This window comes from Anolis sagrei, chromosome 6 (assembly GCF_037176765.1).
Source record: "Anolis sagrei isolate rAnoSag1 chromosome 6, rAnoSag1.mat, whole genome shotgun sequence".
NCBI classification, from domain to species: Eukaryota; Metazoa; Chordata; class Lepidosauria; order Squamata; family Dactyloidae; genus Anolis; species Anolis sagrei.
Genome location: NC_090026.1, coordinates 61,272,047 through 61,291,973, shown reverse-complemented (window position 1 = coordinate 61,291,973; position 19,927 = coordinate 61,272,047). Strand labels below are relative to the sequence as shown.

Genomic DNA, 19,927 nt, shown 5'->3' with positions numbered 1-19,927 from the left:
GTATTTCAATGGCTTCTCTGTGTAGTCTGACATGGTGGTTGTGAGAGTGGTCCAGCATTTCTGTGTTGGATAAAATGCTATGCCCAGGTTGATTCATCAGGTGCTTTGCTATGGCTGACTTCACTGGTTGGAGTAGTCTGCAGTGCCTTTCATGTTCCTTGATTCCTGTTTGGGCAATGCTGCGTTAGGTGGTCCCTATGTAGACTTGTCCACAGCTGCATGCTATACGGTAGACTCCTGCAGAAGTGAGAGGATCCCTCTTGTCCTTTGCTGAACGTAGCATTTGTTGGATTTTCTTGGTGGGTCTGTAGATAGTTTGTATGTTGTGTTTCCTCATCAGCCTCCCTATGCGGTCAATGGTTCCCTTGATGTATGGCAAGAACATTTTCCTCTGGGTGGATCTTTGTCTTTATTCTCGTGGCTTGTTCTTGGTCTTGCAGCTCTTCTGATGTTTGAGGTGGAGTATCCATTGACCTGTAAAGCCCAGTTTAGGTGGTTCAGTTTGTCTTGGAGGTGATGGTTTTCGCAGATTCTTTTTGCACGGTCTGCCAAGGCTTTAATTGTGCTTCTTTTTTGACTTGGGTGATGGTTGGAGTTTTTATGTAGATATCTATCTGTGTGTGTGGGTTTTCTGTAAACGGTGTGACCCAATTGTTGATCTGGTTTGCGGATGACTAGGACATCACGAATCAAGGAACATGAAAGGCACTGCAGACTACTTCAACCAGAGAAGTCAGCCATAGCATAGCACCTGATGAACCAACCTGGACACAGCATATTATTTGAGAATACAGAAATGCTGGACCACTCTCACAACCACCATGTCAGACTACACAGAGAAGCCATTGAAATCCACAAGCATGTGGACAATTTCAACAGAAAGGAAGAAACCACGAAAATGAACCAAATCTGGCTACCAGTATTAAAAAACTCAAAAATTACAACAGCAAAACAACAGAGAGTAAACAATCAGGCACATCAAATCACCTCTCAAAGAAAGATTCCCCCAGGCACTTCCAAGCCATTAAATGCTAATCAAGGTGGTCAGTTGAAACCTTCACACCTAGCTCCAGCAGACAAAAGTCCTTTGTCCCACCCTGGTCTTTCCACAGATATATAAACCCATTTTCCTACTTCCAACGGACCTCACTACCTCTGAGGATGCTTGCCATAGATGCAGGCGAAACGTCAGGAGAAAATGCCTCTATGGCCATATAGCCCGAAAAACCTACAACAACCTAGTGATTCCGGCCATGAAAGCCTTCGACAATACAATAACTGATATGTCTTAAAAGCCCATCAATTTCCACCTGAGGACTCAAATGTGTGAAGAAGTATCACAAATCTTCAGCTTCCATTCACTTCAGTGAGAACTAGGGTTTTCATGCCTCTTGTGGACTTCGTTTCGTCAAAGAAAGATGACGTTCTACTAGAACTACTGAAACATGAACCTTAACCAAATCAATAACAAAAGTTTGTATTCACTCCAGTGGGTTAATGATGATTATACCGTTTGCACATGTGTAAAAACACTGGCATAGCTTTTCAAATTCAGTCGTGATTGTGTACACAATTTGTACAAAAATTTAAATTAAAATCAAAACATGTTTGCCTTGCAGGTCAGGAAGTGAGATCAACCTGCAGGGGGAAAAAAACAGCTTCCTCTGATATTTAATTATGATATTCTGTTTGCACATACAGTCAATATAAAAAGCAATACATTTTCAAATATTATCTGTAGGTAAATTGAAATTATTAGCGATACTGATTAGAAGCCTGTTTCCCTATTGACACTATTACTAATTCTGATAGAAGAATAAATCCACTCCCTCCAAGATGTCCAAACATAAGAAATGATAAAATCAAGCAACTTTTTGAAAACCAGATAATCGCTTGATAGCTAGATTATTCACTGCAGCTACTAGGCAGTTAGTTTTGGCATATACTGGATTATATGATTTAAATTCCATATAAACAACATGGTTATTTTAAAAAGGACAAAATTACTGTAGATTCTCAGTTCTTGTGGTTTTTTTCGGGCTATATGGCCATGTTCTAGAGGCATTTCTCCTGACGTTTCGCCTGCATCTATGGCAAGCATCCTCAGAGATGAGGTCCCTCTGAGGATGCTTGCCATAGATGCAGGCGAAACGTCAGGAGAAATGCCTCTAGAACATGGCCATATAGCCCGAAAAAAACCACAAGAACTGAGTGATTCCAGCCATGAAAGCCTTCGACATTACTGTAGATAGTTTAAAGCTAACAAAAAAAATACCGGGACATCAGATTGACATTCAAAAGGTTTTCTTTTTTTTTTCTTAGCAAAAGGACCAATGAAACCTTGACTTAGTACAGTGCATATAAATGTTTTTTTTGTAAAGAACGAAAATATTTAAATATTATTTAATTTAGCAAAACATGAACAATATTTTTTTAATATCAAAGTGCTAAATTGTACTGCCTTAAAAGTCACCGCAAAGAAACAGTAAAGATAAGGTTTGCTTGTGAAAGGACAGATTTTATGTACAATTAGTTAATAAAAATGCACACATGCATATGCATGTGTGTGAGAGACTACCCACACTCACACCCATTATATATCTGAGTCAGTGTGAACACACTATTTAGTCACGCTGTGTAACACGGCTCCCTTGAGCTGGCAGTCATAGCAATAAATACAGGCAAAGCTTTACAATATATCATGCATACAAATATTTATACAAATAAAGACACTATGCAACAAATTGCTTCATATTAATATGGCATCAACAGTATAAACATACAAAAAGGGAAGAAGGGGAGTACATACAAGGAATGTTTAAAACACAGCCCATTAAACCCTCCCTATCATTATTTACGTTCATTTTCCTGAACTGTCTTGTATCTGTTTTCTAACCAATTATCAAAATTCAGTGCTAAGCCCAGTGCTCAGTCTGATGCTATGTTACATTGAATATACGAGGGGTATTTTTTAAGTAAGGTCCGTTTTGTTGTAGACACTAGTAGTTCGCACGCATACCGCAACGAGCGTGTGCGTCGTGTACCGGCATGCCTCGGGAACAACTGTGCTCAGTTTCCGCTCTGTAGCTAACCTGTACGGTTCTGTTCTGTGCTTTAAAAATGTTTAAGACTACCAACTCACCCGCCGCATGTGAGGTTCGCTCAGTGATATGGTTTTTGTCAGCAAGGAACCTGCCTGCTGCAGAAATTCATCGACAGATTTGTGAAGTGTACGGTGATACTGTTATGAGTGAAAGCAAAGTGCGTAAGTGGGTACGACAATTCAAAGATGCCCGTGACAACGTCCATGATGACGATGATGTGAAAATGGCAGTGAACTCTTGAATATCGGAGCAGGTGGCAAGTTTTTATGAAGAGGGTATTTTAAAATTGGTTCAGAGGGACACTAGTAGTTTGCGCGCATACCGCAACGAGCGCGTGCGTCGTGTACCGGCATGCCTCGGGAACAACTGTGCTCAGTTTCCGCTCTGTAGCTAACCTGTACGGTTCTGTTCTGTGCTTTAAAAATGTTTAAGACTATCCACTCACCCTCCGCATGTGAGGTTCGCTCAGTGATACGGTTTTTGTCAGCAAGGAACCTGCCTGCTGCAGAAATTCATCGACAGATTTGTGAAGTGTACGGTGATACTGTTATGAGTGAAAGCAAAGTGCGTAAGTGGGTACGACAATTCAAAGATGGCCGTGACAACATCCACGATGACGATGACGTGAAAACGGCAGTGAACTCTTGGTTATCGGAGCAGGCGGCAAGTTTTTATGAAGAGGGTATTTTAAAATTGGTTCAGAGGTATGATAAGTGTTTGAACAAACTTGGCAACTATGTCGAAAAATAGAGTGAAGTATGTACTTTCTGAAAATAAATTTACTTTTTTGAAATAAACTTTCGTTGTGTACTGATGTTCAAACGGACCTTACTTAAAAAATACCCCTCGTACGTTGTTATTTACTTAATTCAGCCAACATCTGCGAGGATCTCACAACTGGCTCTTGTTCCTTGCTGTATGCTTACGCTTGTGAGTCGTGCTACATTGATTCAAAGTTTGAGAAACTTTGTCCTGGAAGTTAATGTATGTAAAACCATTTTCCTCACTCACTTCTATATCTATTATTTTCATTTTTCATATTAAAATAAATTATAGTTAATAAACAAGACTTATTAAGACAGCACGTTAAAATTGCACTTGAGATTGGGAGCTAACAGCCATTGTCTTTTTGCTATATCTGATTTATAGGAAATAGTGAATGAACGTTGTTTGGGACGGGGAAGTCGTGAGAGAAAGCATTTTAATTTATGCCTTTGGCAAGGGGAGTAAGAGAAAAGTCCAAACTATAAAATACACACTACTTGGATGAACAATTTGTTATTGTTTCAGTTTTCACACATGTAGCGTCTACAATTTTCTACTCACCAAAGGTGATGAGATGCTATGCAATAGAGTTAAAACAGTCATATTAACACCTTCTTCTAGCTGGGATAATATCATTCAAAAGTGCCATATTTAGCGATTAAAAGCAAAACAAAACTGCATCCAACTCCCCATCTGCTATCTTCAGAAATGTAAGTTAGGTTTTAGGCCTCACTTTGCAAGGAAATGCATTAGGAAAAGTCCACGGCTTAGTGTTGGAACGGCTTCCCACACTGTTAGATGAGAGGAACGTTGTTAGCAGTAAATTCCAATCTCTATGCCCACTTGGATAGACAGTTACCTTTTTTGAAGGCAAATCTGATTCTCAGAATGGTAAGGTGTCCAGAAACAGCTTGTCGATAATGGAAGGGGGTGGCACCAAATCTTCCAATTTCAGGTAAAAGATACGCTGCAATCCGACCGTGCAGAGAGAGCGCAAGTCAGCAAGGACACCAAGGACCTTAGACTCTGCAGGCTCAAAAAGAGGTCCTTTGCTCTGATAGCTGAAGGCTAAGTGATCTTTCAAGCTGCTCATGATCTTGTTGCATAGCTCATGCACTTTCTTTGGTTCTTTTAATCCATGTCGTTCTGCAAAACAGCAAAAGAAAATACTATGTGGACAAGCTGGAATGCTACAAAATAGAAAAAAAGTGATTCCTGTTGGCATAATGTTAATGTTCTGGGACAGCCGCACCACGAGCTCCAGCTTATCTTGCTATTTGTTGATTGCTGCATGTATTTTAGTTCTATGCCTTTGCAGTTAGATGGCTTTCCTTACTTTGCAGTTATTGGGTCAATTGCTTGTCAATTATTATTAGGTTCCCTAGTCCCGCCCCCTTTTTGAGCTTTGGAGGGAAGTGAGCCATTTTGTTAGTTAGTCTCAGCCAGGTTAACCAATGTATAGGATGTGTGTAACTTCCCCTGTACAAAGGCTTCAACCTTTAAGAATCGCCAGGGAAGCATTCCCACAGCCTTAAGCAATCCAGGGGAGAACAGATTTAAGAACTCCAGGAAAACAGACTTAAAGACTAAAGAACTCCAGCAGGAGAACATCCACTGCCTTGCTGGTAGGTCCACTCGGCGTCCGAGAAGCAGTTCGGCCCGGTAGCGGAGCACACATCAGCGAGGGTTGGATTTTAGTCAGCCTGGGAGAAGTTACAAAGGGGAATTTTCCTTTAAAGAAAACGTTATTGAAGATAGTGCCTGTCCCCTGTGGACAAGATTGAGAGAACCAATACTTTATCAAGAAAGCCTTGTAGTTCGTGTTTGATTTCATTAATAAAAGACTTTGTTGTATTTCTCAAGCCATCTGAAGATTCTTTTGTAGAGGAAGCCCCTAAGAACTTTTCCTTGGGCCCCCTGGCTTCCCGCTGGGCAAAGGTTACACGTCCTGTTTTAAAGCCAACCAGATACAGGTCCAGCGGCGACAGAACAGTTAATGAAACATTTGATTATGATTTTAGATATCTTTCAATTTATGCAAATTGGGTTTTTGCAGTTGTCCATGCCTGTGTATGTAGAATAGTCAGAAAGCTCTAGTCCAGTGTTTCTGAACCTGGGGGGTTGGGACCCCTGGAGGGGTCACGAGGGGGTGTCAGAGGGGTCACCAAAGACCACCAGAAAATACAGTATTTTTTATTGCTCATGGAGGTTCTGTGTGGGAAGTTTGGCCCAGTTCAATCCTTGGTAGGATTCGAATGCTCTTTGATTGTAGGTGAACTATAAATCCCAGCAACTACAACTCCCAAATGTCAAGGTCTATTTCCTCCAAACGCTACTAGTGTTTACATTTGGGTGTACTGAGAATTCGTGCCAAGTTTGGTCCAGATCCATCATTGTTTGAGTCTACGGTTATCTCTGGATGTAGGTAAACTACAACTCCCAAATCTCAAGATCAGTGCCCACCAAACCCTTCAAGTATTTTCTGTTGGTCATGGGAATTCTGTGTGCCAAGTTTGATTCAGTTCCATAGTTGGTGGAGTTCAGAATGCTCTTTGATTGTAGGTGAACTATACATCCCAGCAACTACAACTCCCAAATGTCAAGGTCTATTTCCTCCAAACTCTACTAGTGTTTACATTTGGGTATACTGAGAATTCGTGCCAAGTTTGGTCCAGATCCATCATTGTTTGAGTCTACGGTTATCTCTGGATGTAGGTAAACTACAACTCCCAAAACTCAAGGTCAATGCCCACAAAACCCTTCCAGTATTTTTTGTTGGTCATGGGAATTCTGTGTGCCAAGTTTGATTCAGTTCCATCGTTGGTGGATTTCAGAATGCTCTTTGATTGTAGGTGAACTATAAATCCCACCAACTACAACTCCCAAATGTCAAGGTCTATTTCCTCCAAACTCTACTAGTGTTTACATTTGGGTATACTGAGAATTCGTGCCAAGTATGGTCCAGATCCATCATTGTTTGAGTCTACAGTTCTCTCTGGATGTAGGTAAACTACAACTCCCAAAACTCAAGGTCAATGCCCACCAAACCCTTCCAGTATTTTCTGTTGGTCATGGGAATTCTGTGTGCCAAGTTTGATTAAGTTCCATAGTTGGTGGAGTTCAGAATGCTCTTTGATTGTAGGTGAACTATACATCCCAGCAACTACAACTCCCAAATGTCAAGGTCTATTTCCTCCAAACTCTACTAGTGTTTACATTTGGGTATACTGAGAATTCGTGCCAAGTTTGGTCCAGATCCATCATTGTTTGAGTCTACGGTTATCTCTGGATGTAGGTAAACTACAACTCCCAAAACTCAAGGTCAATGCCCACAAAACCCTTCCAGTATTTTTTGTTGGTCATGGGAATTCTGTGTGCCAAGTTTGATTCAGTTCCATCGTTGGTGGATTTCAGAATGCTCTTTGATTGTAGGTGAACTATAAATCCCAGCAACTACAACTCCCAAATGTCAAGGTCTATTTTCCCCAAACTCTACTAGTGTTTACAATTGGGTGTACTGAGAATTCGTGCCAAGTTTGGTCCAGACTTGGCACGACTCCCAAAACTCCCAAAACTCAAGGTCAGTCAGGGGCGGCTCATCCATTACGGGAAGTAAGCGGTCGCAGAACACTTTTTTTTGCCAGGGGCACAGAGGTGCATCTGTAAATGCCCCTCGACTGCCACTTAAGGAGCTCCACCTCAGCGCACAACAGCCCTAGCAGTCCGAGGGGGGGCCTCGGCTTTCTTGCCTCACTTCCGGGCGATCCTCTTCCCAAAGGGGCCAGGCCCTTGAGCCTCACCTCGCCCCTCTCATTCCTGCTCCACCCGGACACCGGGTGCGCGAGCAGAGCCGGCGCTCAATCGTTCTCCGTGTTTGATCCCTTCCCCATGACCGGCTCCCTTTCCCGATCCCCCGGCGCTCCACCCGCCTCCTCTCCCCAATCCGCGGTTGGGCCAAGGGGCGGAGCCACCACGCCTGGCCCTCTTTGGGTCCGGAGGCGTGTCTGAAGACCCCAGCGTGTGCACCAAAAGTCACCTCTTCTCCTGATGTTCTCTTCAGCCATTGGGACCAAGAGAGAGAGAGAGAGAGAGAGAGAGAGAGAGAGAGCCCCTCCGGCTGGAGGTATCTCCCACCTCCGCTCCCTCCTTTGTTTTTGCGCCTACTTTCAGGAAAGATGGGCATCCCCACCTCTCTCTCTCTCTCTCTCTCTCTTGGTCCCAATGGCTGAGGAGAAAGTCAGGAGAAGATGTGACTTTTGTTGCACACGCTGGGGTCTTCAGGCACGCCTCCGGACCCAAAGCGGGCCAGGCAAGGGAGCAAGTGTGGCAAGTGTAGTTACTGGGATGTATAGTTCACCTACAATCAAAGAGCATTCTGAACTCCACCAATGATGGAATTGAACCAAATATGGCACACAGAACTCCCACGACAAACAGAAAATATATATCAATGATTGGTTGGGGGGTGGGGGCGGTGCCCAAATACTGTTTGCTTACCATTGAAAATTACCTAGGGCCGCCTCTGAGGTCAGTGCCAAAATTGCAGTATTTTCTGTTGGTCATGGGAATTCTGTGTGCCAAGTTTGATTCAGTCCCATCGTTGGTGGAGTTCAGAATGCTCTTTGATTGTAGGTGAACTATAAATCCCAGCAACTACAACTCCCAAATGACAAAATCAATCCACCTATAACACTCCAATAAGAATACATCCTGCATATCAGATATTTACATAATGATCCATAACAGTAGCAAAATTACAATTATGAAGTAGCAATGAAAATAATTTAATGGCTGGGGATCACCACAACATGAGGAACTGTATTAAGTGGTCGCGGCATTAGGAACGTTGAGAACCACGGCTCTAGAACATGGCCATATAGCAAGAAAAGACCGACAACAACCCAGCAATTAAATTGTAACTGCTCTCTAAATTAAGAGGAATACTAGCAAACTACGCAGTTGGGGATGACAGTGTGATGCATATAGGCATGTGTGTTTTTTATCAGTGTGGGGCAAATAAGGTCAGCTGATATTAGACCTCACTTATGTTCAATAATTGAACAAAATGTTTATATTACTTCCCAGGAAGAAAAAGAAATCTAAATGTACTATATTTACACGACGTTACAGGTTTATCTTTTCACTGGAAGATTTGATGGCAGAATCGTCACAGACGCTGTTTTGGAGATCTCCCAGCTTCCCAACCAGTGAATGCTCAATAACTATGGCAACCATTATTTATTCAGTGAATTCAAGTGGAGATCAATATCCACCGCTAGCTCCATCAGTGCTAAGGCTGGAATTCCACCAGGAATTAACAGACGCTTTTCTAAGAAACCAAAAGAATCCAAAACTGTCTCAAGTGACTTTTGCTGTTTGGATTATTTTCTGTGTTGTTGTTTTGTTTTTTTTGGGAAGGACGGCAATCTGCTCAACCTCTAAAGTGTTAGTGATATAAGTAATCTCAAAGTCAGATACTTAAGAGTTAGAACATAGTTTTATAAACGATCTTGACAGATTAGAGAGATGGGCCAAAACTAACAAAATGAAGTTCAACAGTGACAAATGCAAGATACTCCACTTTGGCAGGAAAAACGAAATGCAAAGATACAGAATGGGGGACAATGCCTGGCTCGAGAGCAGTACGTGTGAAAAAGATCTTGGAGTCCTCGTGGACAACAAGTTAAACATGAGCCAACAATGTGATGTGGCGGCAAAAAAATCCAATGGGATTTTGGCCTGCATCAATAGGAGCATAGTGTCTAGATCTAAGGAAGTAATGCTACCCCTCTATTCTGCTTTGGTTAGACCACATCTGGAATATTGTGTCCAATTCTGGGCACCACAATTCAAGAGAGATATTGACAAGCTGGAATGTGTCCAGAGGAGAGCGACTCAAATGATCAAGGGTCTGGAGAACAAGCCCTATGAGGAGCGGCTTAGGGAACTGGGCATGTTTAGCCTGAAGAAGAGAAGGCTGAGAGGAGATATGATAGCCATGTATAAATATGTGAGAGGAAGCCACAGGGAGGAGGGAGCAAGCTTGTTTTCTGCTTCCCTGGAGACTAGGACGCGGAACAATGGCTTCAAGCTACAAGAGAGGAGATTCCATCTGAACATAAGGAAGAACTTCCTGACTGTGAGAGCTGTTCAGCAGTGGAACTCTCTGCCCCAGAGTGTGGTGGAGGCTCCTTCTTTGGAAGCTTTTAAACAGTGGCTGGATGGCCATCTGTCAGGGGTGAATTGAATGCAATATTCCTGCTTCTTGGCAGGGGGTTGATATGATAGCCATGTATAAATATGTGAGAGGAAGCCACAGGGAGGAGGGAGCAAGCTTGTTTTCTGCTTCCTTGGAGACTAGGATGTGGAACAATGGCTTCAAACTACAAGAGAGGAGATTCCATCTGAACATTAGGAAGAACTTCCTGACTGTGAGAGCCGTTCAGCAGTGGAACTCTCTGCCCCGGAGTGTGGTGGAGGCTCATTCTTTGGAAGCTTTTAAGCAGAGGCTGGATGGCCTGCTGTCAGGGGTGATTTGAATGCAATATTCCTGCTTCTTGGCAGGGGGTTGGACTGGATGGCCCATGAGGTCTCTTCCAACTCTTTGATTCTATGATTCTAAAGTGTTTATACATTATACTCACTGTATAAGAAGCTTCTAAAATTCTAGATTTCTAATTCAGTCTAAAACATATTGGGGGAAAATGCATGAAACACTGCAGGAAATATTAAAAATAAGAATGCCTTTCAAACCAGAGATATTCCTATTAGGGATAACAGATCAATAGTTAGAAAAAAAATACGGACAACGTCCTTTTCCTACTGAACACAGCAGCAAGAATCTGCTACGCAAAACTTTGGAAAAAAGGAGAGATTCCAGAAGTTAGCAATTGGATAGAAAAAATTGTATATATCTATATAAATAAAAATGTAATGTTAGTTCGTGCTACCATCAGAACTCAAAAACCACTGGGGGAATTGACACCAAATTTGGACACAAGACACCTAACAGTCCAATTTATGTCCTCTGCTCAAAAAAATTGATTTTGTCATTTGGGAATTGTCGTTGCTGGGATTTATAGTTTACCTACAATTAAAGAGCATTCTGAACTCCACCAATGATGGAATTGGGCCAAACTTAGCACACAGGGCTCCCATGACCAACAGAAAAAACTGGAAGGGTTTGGTGGACATTGACCTTGAATTTGGGAATTGTAGTTCACCCACATCCAGAGAGCACTGTGGACTCAAATAATGATGGATCTGGACCAAACTTGGCACGAATATTCCATATGCCTAAATATGAACACAGATGGAGTTTAAGGGAAATAGACCTTGACATTTGGGAGTTGTAGTTGCTGGGATTTATAGTTCACCTATAATCAAAGAGCATTCTGAACTCCACCAATGATGGAATTGGGCCAAACTTAGCACACAGGGCTCCCATGACCAACAGAAAAAACTGGAAGGGTTTGGTGGACATTGACCTTGAGTTTGGGAATTATAGTTCACCCACATCTAGAGAGCACCGTGGACTCAAACAATGATGGATCTGGACCAAACTTGGCACGAATATTCCATATGCCCAAATAGGAACACAGATGGAGTTTAAGGGAAATAGACCTTGACATTTGAGATTTGTAGTTACTGCGATTTATAGTTCACTACAATTAAAGAGCATTCTGAAATCCACAAAAGACAAAAATGGGGCAAACTTCCCACAAAGAACCCCCATGACCAACAGAAAATACTTAAGGCCATCCAGTCCAACTCTCTTCACCAGGTTAAGAAAATGTAATCAGAGCCTTCCTGACAAAGAGCCATCCAGTCATAAATATAGATAGATAGATAGATAGATAGATGATAGATAGATAGATATGATTCTCTCTCACACACATAGATATAGTATCACAGATTTGAAAGAGACCCTTAAAGAAGGACTATGATATGTTGCATATTCCAGAGTAGGCAAACCAGACACTCTCCACATCAACACTAACAAAGAAACAACAAGAAATACTGCTTACTCACAAGCATAAAGGAATTACATATATTAGAAACCAACACTTTCTCATTACTTTATTTTCCAGATCACCAGACTGGGCCACAGCAACTCGTGGCAGGGGATAGCTATTTAGAAATATGGACAGACTATCATATTTAATATCAAAAAATAAGGGGACCCCAATAAGAGAAACTGATTTGACAAAAGTGCCAAATTATCTGAAACAGAAGAATGGAAATACAATAATATAAAAGGAAGAGAACATAAGATGGAAGAAAAGACACGATAAAAGAAAGAAGAGGAAAAACCACTCGGAAGATACTCAGGAAGTCAATAAAGGAGAGATATACCATCCCTCTCCTAGTTTTAACTACTTATCTACTTTTTTCTCTGTGTTTTTTTTCTCTTTTTTCATTTTGTTTCTGTTTTTTGTCTTTTGTTTTGAATTTTTGGGTTTTTTTTGTATGTTTGTGCGTTATTATTTTCTCTATTACTTTGTATTTTAAAAGAAAATTCTCAATAAAGTTTATATTAAAATTCAATTTCTAACAAATGTATGATGAATAATAGGACTGATTACAGGTATTAATAAAAAGTACTTAAGAACAGTCATGATAACTGAAATCTAAGGTTCATATCAGCTACTTCTTAGTTCCTGTAAAGTCCAGGCAAAAAACTATATATTTAGCCTGTCCTCTCCTAATTTATATTCAGTGATGTAGTATGTCTGACCTCTTTTTAACCTCATTTTAAAGTAATCTGAGGGCACATTTACACTGACCAGCGAGCTAGCTAATTTCAAACTATGGTGGCTACAAAAAGCACACCACCGAAGTATCCTGCAGCGCAAATTAAGATCTTTAAAGTGCATCAAGAAAAGTTGGGAGAAAGTCTGAGTTAAACCCTTTATTGCTGTTCAGCGATCCCTAAATCTGAACCACGTTGCATGGCAAAATGGTTTTTGCAGAATACAAAGCACTATGTTGTCATCTGCCCGCCTTGGAGCACATTTTAAAATTAAGAATAATTTTATTTATTTATTTATTTATTTATTTATTTATTTATTTCAGGCACTTCTACCTCGCCCTTCTCAACCCCCAGCGGGGGACTCAGGGTGGCTTACAACCGGCACAATTCAACAGATAAAATACATAACAACAATAACCACAAGTTAAAACATTCAATTAATATAAAACAACTAAAAGCCAATCTAGTGGCCAATGTTCACTGAGTTCTAAAATCCGTAAGTCCATTCAGCATTACCATAGTCCTTTCCAAATTCTGGTCGTCATTACCTTGTCAGTCTGCCAGATTACCCAAAGGCCTGGTCCCATATCCATGTTTTCAGCTTCCTTCTGAAGGAGAGGAGGGATGTTGATGACCTAATTTCCCCGGGGAGTGAGTTCCACAGGTGAGGGGCCACTACTGAGAAGGCCCTGTCCCTCATCCCCACCAGCCTCACTTGTGATAGAGGCGGGGCCGAGAGCAGGGCCTCCCCAGAAGATCTTAAACTCTGAGGTGGGACATAGAAGAAGATATGTTTGAACAGGTACACTGGGCCGGAGCCGTATAGGTCAAAACCAGCACTTTGAATTGTGCTCGGAACTGGATCGGCAGCCAGTGGAGCTGACACAACCGAGGGGTGGTATGTTCCCTGTATGACGCTCCAGTGATTAAGTTACTCCGTTGGACTAACTGAAGTTTTCGAACAGTTTTCAAAGGCAGCCCCGCGTAAAGCACGTTGCAGTAATCTATTTGGGATGTAACAAGAGCGTGGACCACTGTGGCCAATAAAGGGGCTGCGGGGCTGCTGTAAAGCACCTCAAGAGCATAGCTGGGCGGTAGGGGGCCAATTGATCCCCTAGGATAATTAATTTATTTCCTCCACTGCTGTCACTCCTTCTTCTTCTTCCTTCTCCTCCACTACTACTACTACTACTACTACTACTTCTTCTTCTTCTTCTTCTTGTTTTTATGCCTCCAGAGTTCTGGTGCACATCTTGATGGGAAATGGAGAAAACATTCACCATCTCTGGTGTCTGTGAAGCCAGAGATAATGTGGATTTCTGGAACCAGTTTAAGGCCACCTTCCATGGTTAATATAATCACTTTCCTGGTTTGAACCTGTTTCAGACATGTCATTTAATCATCCACACAGCAAAATCAATTTCTCTCAAATTGACCTAAGTGATCTGCACAAATGTACCAAAGAGTATCTTCTAGCACTGAATGCCATCCATTATAAAATCATATATAACAGAGGTCCTCAAACTAAGGCCCGAGGGCCGGATACAGCCCTCCAAGGTCATTTACCCGGCCCTCGCTCAGGGCCAACCTAAGTGTGAAACGACTTGAAAGCACACAATAACAACAACAATCCTATCTCATCAGCCAAAAGCAAGCCCACACTTCCCATAGAAATACTAATAAATTTATATTTGTTAAAATTGTTCTTCATTTTAATTATTGTTTTTAAGTGTTTTTGCACTACAAATAAGATATGTGCAGTGTGCATAGGAATTCATTCATGTTTTTTAAAAATTATAATCCAGTTGTTAGGTGTATCATGTCCAAATTTGGTGCCAATTGCCCCAGTGGTTTTTGAGTTCTGTGAATACCACAAATGTACATTACATTTTTATTTATATAGATTTCTAACTTTTTATGTAATTGTAACATGTTGCCATTGTGACTCCATCATTTTGAAACACTCAGTATGAGTCCATCCTATACTTCTGTGCACTCGAGGAATTCCAAATAAAAACTTCTATTTTCAATTTAGCTATCATAAGCATTCAACAATAACACAGTCTATTATGAATTATATAAACCGTAATGGAAATTTACTCAAATGTGTTATTATCCGTAAAAGCAATGGCAGATTTTTTTTTAAAAAAACCAAATAATTGTTACCTGTAATCAGACTTAGAGCTGATAAGCATGCTAAGGCTGGGATGTCAAGGTTGAGGCTCTGTAAATTTAAGGAAAAGTCTTTAATTGAGTCGAGCCACTCCCCAAATCCACGAAGGCACTGAAGTCGATGAAGCACAAGTCCATTGCAGAAAACAAATTTATCTTCAGCAGGGTCAGATCTTCAAAGGAGAAGAAAAGGAACAAGGTGAGAGATAAAAGTTATGAATCGGTGGGCATATGATATTCTTAAAAGCACACATTTATCATTTCAACACAAGTCCATGAACGCATGATATATCTTAAGTTTAGAAATATACTATTTTTTTAGGGAGGAAGTAAACACATATCCAAGAATACATTGAATAAATGAAACATCTGAGGTCAAACATGCCAAATAGTTCAAATTACTCTAGTTTATTAGGTTTATTAGCCCAAACACAAAACACAGAAACATTTGTTTTTGAAACTAGTGAAGAAAGACAGTGCATCCTTAACACTTGTCTACAAAATTAGAGGTTTTTATTTATTTATTGTCATGTCAGGGCAACCAGTCAATTGTATTACATTTCTAACAAAACAAACAAACAAACAAACAAACAAACAAACAGACAAAACACTGTGGAACGCCCTTCCCATGGACATTAGATCAGCCCCTTCGCTAATGGTGTTTCGAAGAAAACTAAAAACCTGGCTGTTTGAACAGGCGTTCGGATAAATAGTGAAATGAACATGATGAATATAGGAAACGGAATTATGGATGATGAATTGGATCACGATTTTAGTTACGAGACGTTAATGTGTTGTTATTGAGATGTCATTAGTTTGTATTTTATACTGTTACTGGTTTTAATATTGTATGTTGTTGGATTGACTTTTACTCTTGTTGTGAACCGCGTTGAGTTGCCAACGGGCTGAGAAACCACGGTATACAAGCAAAGTAAATAAATAAATAAAATAAATAAAACACAAAATTTGCAAGCTTGGTAGTTGATTAAATGTCCTTTGACCAGTATCTGGCCACTTGGAGTGCCTCTGGTGTTGCTGCAAGAAGGTCCTCCATGGTGCATGTGGCAGGGCTCAGAGTGCATTGCAGTAGGTGGTCAGTGGTTTGCTCTCCTCCACACTCGCATGTCGTGGATTCCACTTTGTAGCCTCATTTCTTGAGGTTGGCTCTGCATCTCGTGGTGCCAGAGCGCAGTCTGTTCAGCGCCTTCCAAGTCACCCAGTCTTCTGTGTGCCCAGGGGGGAGTCTCTCATTTGGTATCAGTCATTGATTGAGGTTCTGGGTTTGAGCCTGCCACTTTTGGACTCTTGCTTGCTGAGGTGTTCCAGCGAGTGTCTCTGTAGATCTTAGAAAACTATTTCTAGATTTAAGTTGTTGACATTCTGGCTGATACCCAAACAGGGGATGAGCTGGAGATGTCTCTGCCTTGGTCCTTTCACTATTGGCTGCTACTTCCCGGTGAATGTCAGGTGGTGCAATACCGGCTAAGCCAGTGTTTCTCAACCTTCCTAATGCCGCGACCCCTTAATGCAGTTCCTCATGTTGTGGTGACCCCCAACCATAAAATTATTTTTGTTGCTACTTCGTAACTGTAGTGTTGCTACTGTTATGAATCATAATGTAAATATCTGATATGCAAGATGTATTTTCATTCTCTGGATCAAATTTGGCACAAATACCTGATACGCCCACATTAGAATACTGGTGGGTTTAGGGGAGATTGATTGATTTTGTCATTTGAGAGTTGTAGTTGCTGGGATTTATAGTTCACCTACAATCAAAGAGCATTCTGAACTCCACCAATGATTGAATTGAACTTGGCACACAGAACTCCCATGACCAACAGAAAATACTGGAAAGATTTGGTGGGTATAGACCTTGTTTTTGGGAGTTGTAGTTCACCTACATCCAGAGAACACAAACAATGATGGATCTGGACCAAATTTGGCACAAATGCTCAATTTGCCCATATGTGAACACTGGTGGAGTTTGGGAAAAGTAGACCTTGACATTTTGGAGTTGTAGTTGCAGGGATTTATAATTCACTTAAACCAAAGAGCATTCTGAACATCACCAATAGAATTGGGACAAACCTCCCACACAGAACCCCCCTAACTAACAGAAAATACTATGTTTTCTCATGGTCTTTGGTGACCCCTCTGATACCCCCTCATTACCCCTCTGGGGGTCCCGACCCCCAGGTAGTACCACTGGGCTAAGCAGTGTAATTTCTTCAGTGTTGTAGGGCGCAGACACCCAGTGATAATGCGGCATGTCTCATTAAGAGCCACATCTACTGTTTTAGCGTGATGAGATGTGTTCCACACCGGGAATGCATACTCAGCAGCAGAGTAGCATAGCGCAAGGGCAGATGTCTTCACTGTGTCTGGTTGTGCTCCCCAGGTTGTGCCAGTCAGCTATCGTATGATATTGTTTCTAGCTCTGCTTGATGTTCAGGCAGTGCTTCTTGTTGGTAAGAGCACGGTCCAGAGTGACTCCCAGGTATTTGGGTGCGCTGCAATGCTCCAGTGGGATTCCTTCCCAGGTGATCCTCAGAGCTCAGGATGCTTGTCTGTTCTTGAGATGAAAAGCACATGTCTGTGTTTTAGATGGGTTAGGGATCAGCTGGTTTTCCCTGTAATAGGCAGTAAGAGCACCTAGAGCAGGGGTCCACAAACTTTTTAAACAGAGGGCCAGGTTACAGTCCCTCAAACTGTTGGAGGGCGGGATTATAATTTGAAAAAAACATGACTGAATTCCTATGCACACTGCAGATATCTTATTTGTAGTTCAAAAAACACTTTAAAACAATACAATAATTAAAATGAAGAACAGTTTTAACAAATATAAACTTATTAGTATTTCAAAACCACTTAAAAACAATACAATAATTAAAACGAAGAACAATTTTAACAAATATAAACGTATTAGTATTTCAATGGGAAGTGTGGGCCTGCTTTTGGCTGATGAGATAGGATTGTTGTTGTTTTGTGCTTACAAGCCGTTTCAGACTTAGGTTGACCCTGAGCGAGGGCCGGGTAAATGACCTTGGAGGGCTGTATCTGGCCCCCAGGACTTAGTTTGAGGACCCCTGCTGTAGATTAATCATCTCTAAAATCCTATATTGAGCATAGAAGAATGGAAACACTGGAAAACCAAAGTTTGCTAAGCAATGATTTTGGTCAACTGTCTGCAGAATCTCATCTGGAGCTGGGTGGCTCTGTGTTGGGAGGGCTAGGCTTGTGCCTTCCAGCCCAGCAGAATGGGGATGGACTGGATAGCCATTCCCATTCCAGATTGTGGCGTAGCTGGCTGAGTGTCAGCTGCATTAAGATCACTCTGACCAAAAGGTCATGAGTTCAAAGTCAGCCCGGTTTGGAGTGGGTTTCCAACTAATTGTGTGTAGCCTGTTGTCGACCTTTGCAACCTGAAAGACAGTTGCATCTGTCAAGTAGGAAAATTAGTACCAACTTAAAGTGTGGGGAGGCTAAATTAACTGATTTATGAGGCCATAAAGAAGACTCCAGCAAAGCATTCCAGCGGAGAAGCATGTGGGGAATGCGAAAGGGAGAGAGAGAGCATCTGGAGCAAAGTGTGTGTGTGTGTGTGTGTGCAGGAAGAAAGGGGGGACCCTCCACACACCAAGGCAAGAAGACTTCTCTCTCCCCTTTCCTTCCATCTAGTCATCTTTCTCCCCCTCAATTTGGAAATAAGGCTGGGTTGGTCAGAAGTCTCCAAAGCAGGAGAGCAAGGCTCTGCATGCACCAAGAGCAATGAATGAGAGGAGAGCCATTGTGTTTCCTTTTTCCCTCCTCCCTCCCTTCTTTTTTTACCTTCCCATTCCTCTTTCTCTTTTGACTCACCCCCATTCCCTCCTTTCCCTTTGGAAATGTGCTTTCCTCCTCCTCCTCCTCCCAGTTTTTGTACATGGGAAAGAAAGCCATCGGCTCTCATGAACACATATCAAAGGGTGCAATTTCCCAATCGGCCACATGATGGCGTTGGATAATACGGAGTGTCGGATGAGCGGAGCTTGGATAATCGGGGCTCTACTGTACACTACAGGAGGTTCCATCAAGGAACTTCCCCAAATCTATATAAATAAAAATGTAATTTTCATTTGTGGTATTCACAGAACTCAAAAACCCCTTGATGAATTGACACCAAATTTGGACATGATACACTTAACAACCCAATGTATGTCCTTCACTCATAAAAACACTGAAAAACACAGCAGAAGGGACTTAAAAAGCCCCAAAAAGCTAAATGAGGAAAAGGTAAATGACAATACAGAAAAAAGGAAAGAAAGAGGGAGGGAAGGGGAGAAAAAAAAAAGAAAGAATGAAAGAAAGAAAGAAAGAAAGAAAGAGGGAGGGAAAGAAAGAAGGAAAGGGAGAAGGAAACATGGAAGCAAAGAGAGAAGGAAGGAAAGAGGTAGAGAAGGAAGAAAGGAGAGAGAGAGGGAGAGAAGGAAAAAGGAGGGGAGGAAGGAAAGTTAGAAAAGGAAGGAAAGAAAAAAGGGAAAGAGAAGTGAAGGAAAGGGGAAGGGGGGAAGATGTAGAGAAAGAGGGAGGGAAGGAAAGAGAGAAGGAAGGAAAGAGAGACAGCAGAAGAAAAAGAAAAAGGGGGAAGGAAGGAAAGAGATAGAGAAGGAAGAAAGGAGAGAAAGAGGGAGGGAAAGAAAAAGGGGGAAGGAAGGAAGGAGAGAAGGAAGGAAGGAGAGAAGGAAAGAAAAAAGGGGGAAGATGTAGAGAAAGAGGGAGGGAAGGAAAGAAGGGAAGAGAGAAGGAAGAAAAGAGAGATAGCAGAAGAGAAAGAAAAAGGGGGAAGGAAGGAAAGAGATAGAGAAGGAAGAAAGGAGAGAAAGAGGGAGGGAAAGAAAAAGGGGGAAGGAAAGAAGGAGAGAAGGAAAGAAAAAAGGGGGAAGATGTAGAGAAAGAGGGAGGGAAGGAAAGAAGGAAATAGAGAAGGAAGAAAAGAGACAGCAGAAGAGAAAGAAAAAGGGGGAAGGAAGAAAGAGATAGAGAAGGAAGGAAGAAGAGGAGAAAAGACGGGAAAGAAGGAAGGAAAGAGGGAGTGAAGGAAAGAGGGAAAGAAGGAGAGAAAGAGGGAAGGTTGGCCACAGCAACGCGTGGC

General features: G+C 41.7%; 1 protein-coding gene across 2 annotated transcripts in view; it reads right to left on the bottom strand.

The window, feature by feature from the left end:
• Positions 1-2,497: 2,497 nt before the first annotated feature.
• The window catches only part of NR4A3 (nuclear receptor subfamily 4 group A member 3), a 74,990-nt gene continuing 57,560 nt past the window's right edge, over positions 2,498-19,927 (bottom strand). For both annotated transcript variants that reach the window (XM_060781488.2, XM_060781489.2), the window contains 2 exons: positions 14,788-14,966; positions 2,498-5,015 (listed from right to left, as the gene is read on the bottom strand). In XM_060781488.2, the coding sequence (XP_060637471.2) occupies positions 4,753-5,015; positions 14,788-14,966 (442 nt within the window). In that variant the 3' untranslated portion in view covers positions 2,498-4,752. The remainder of the gene's footprint in view (positions 5,016-14,787; positions 14,967-19,927) is intronic.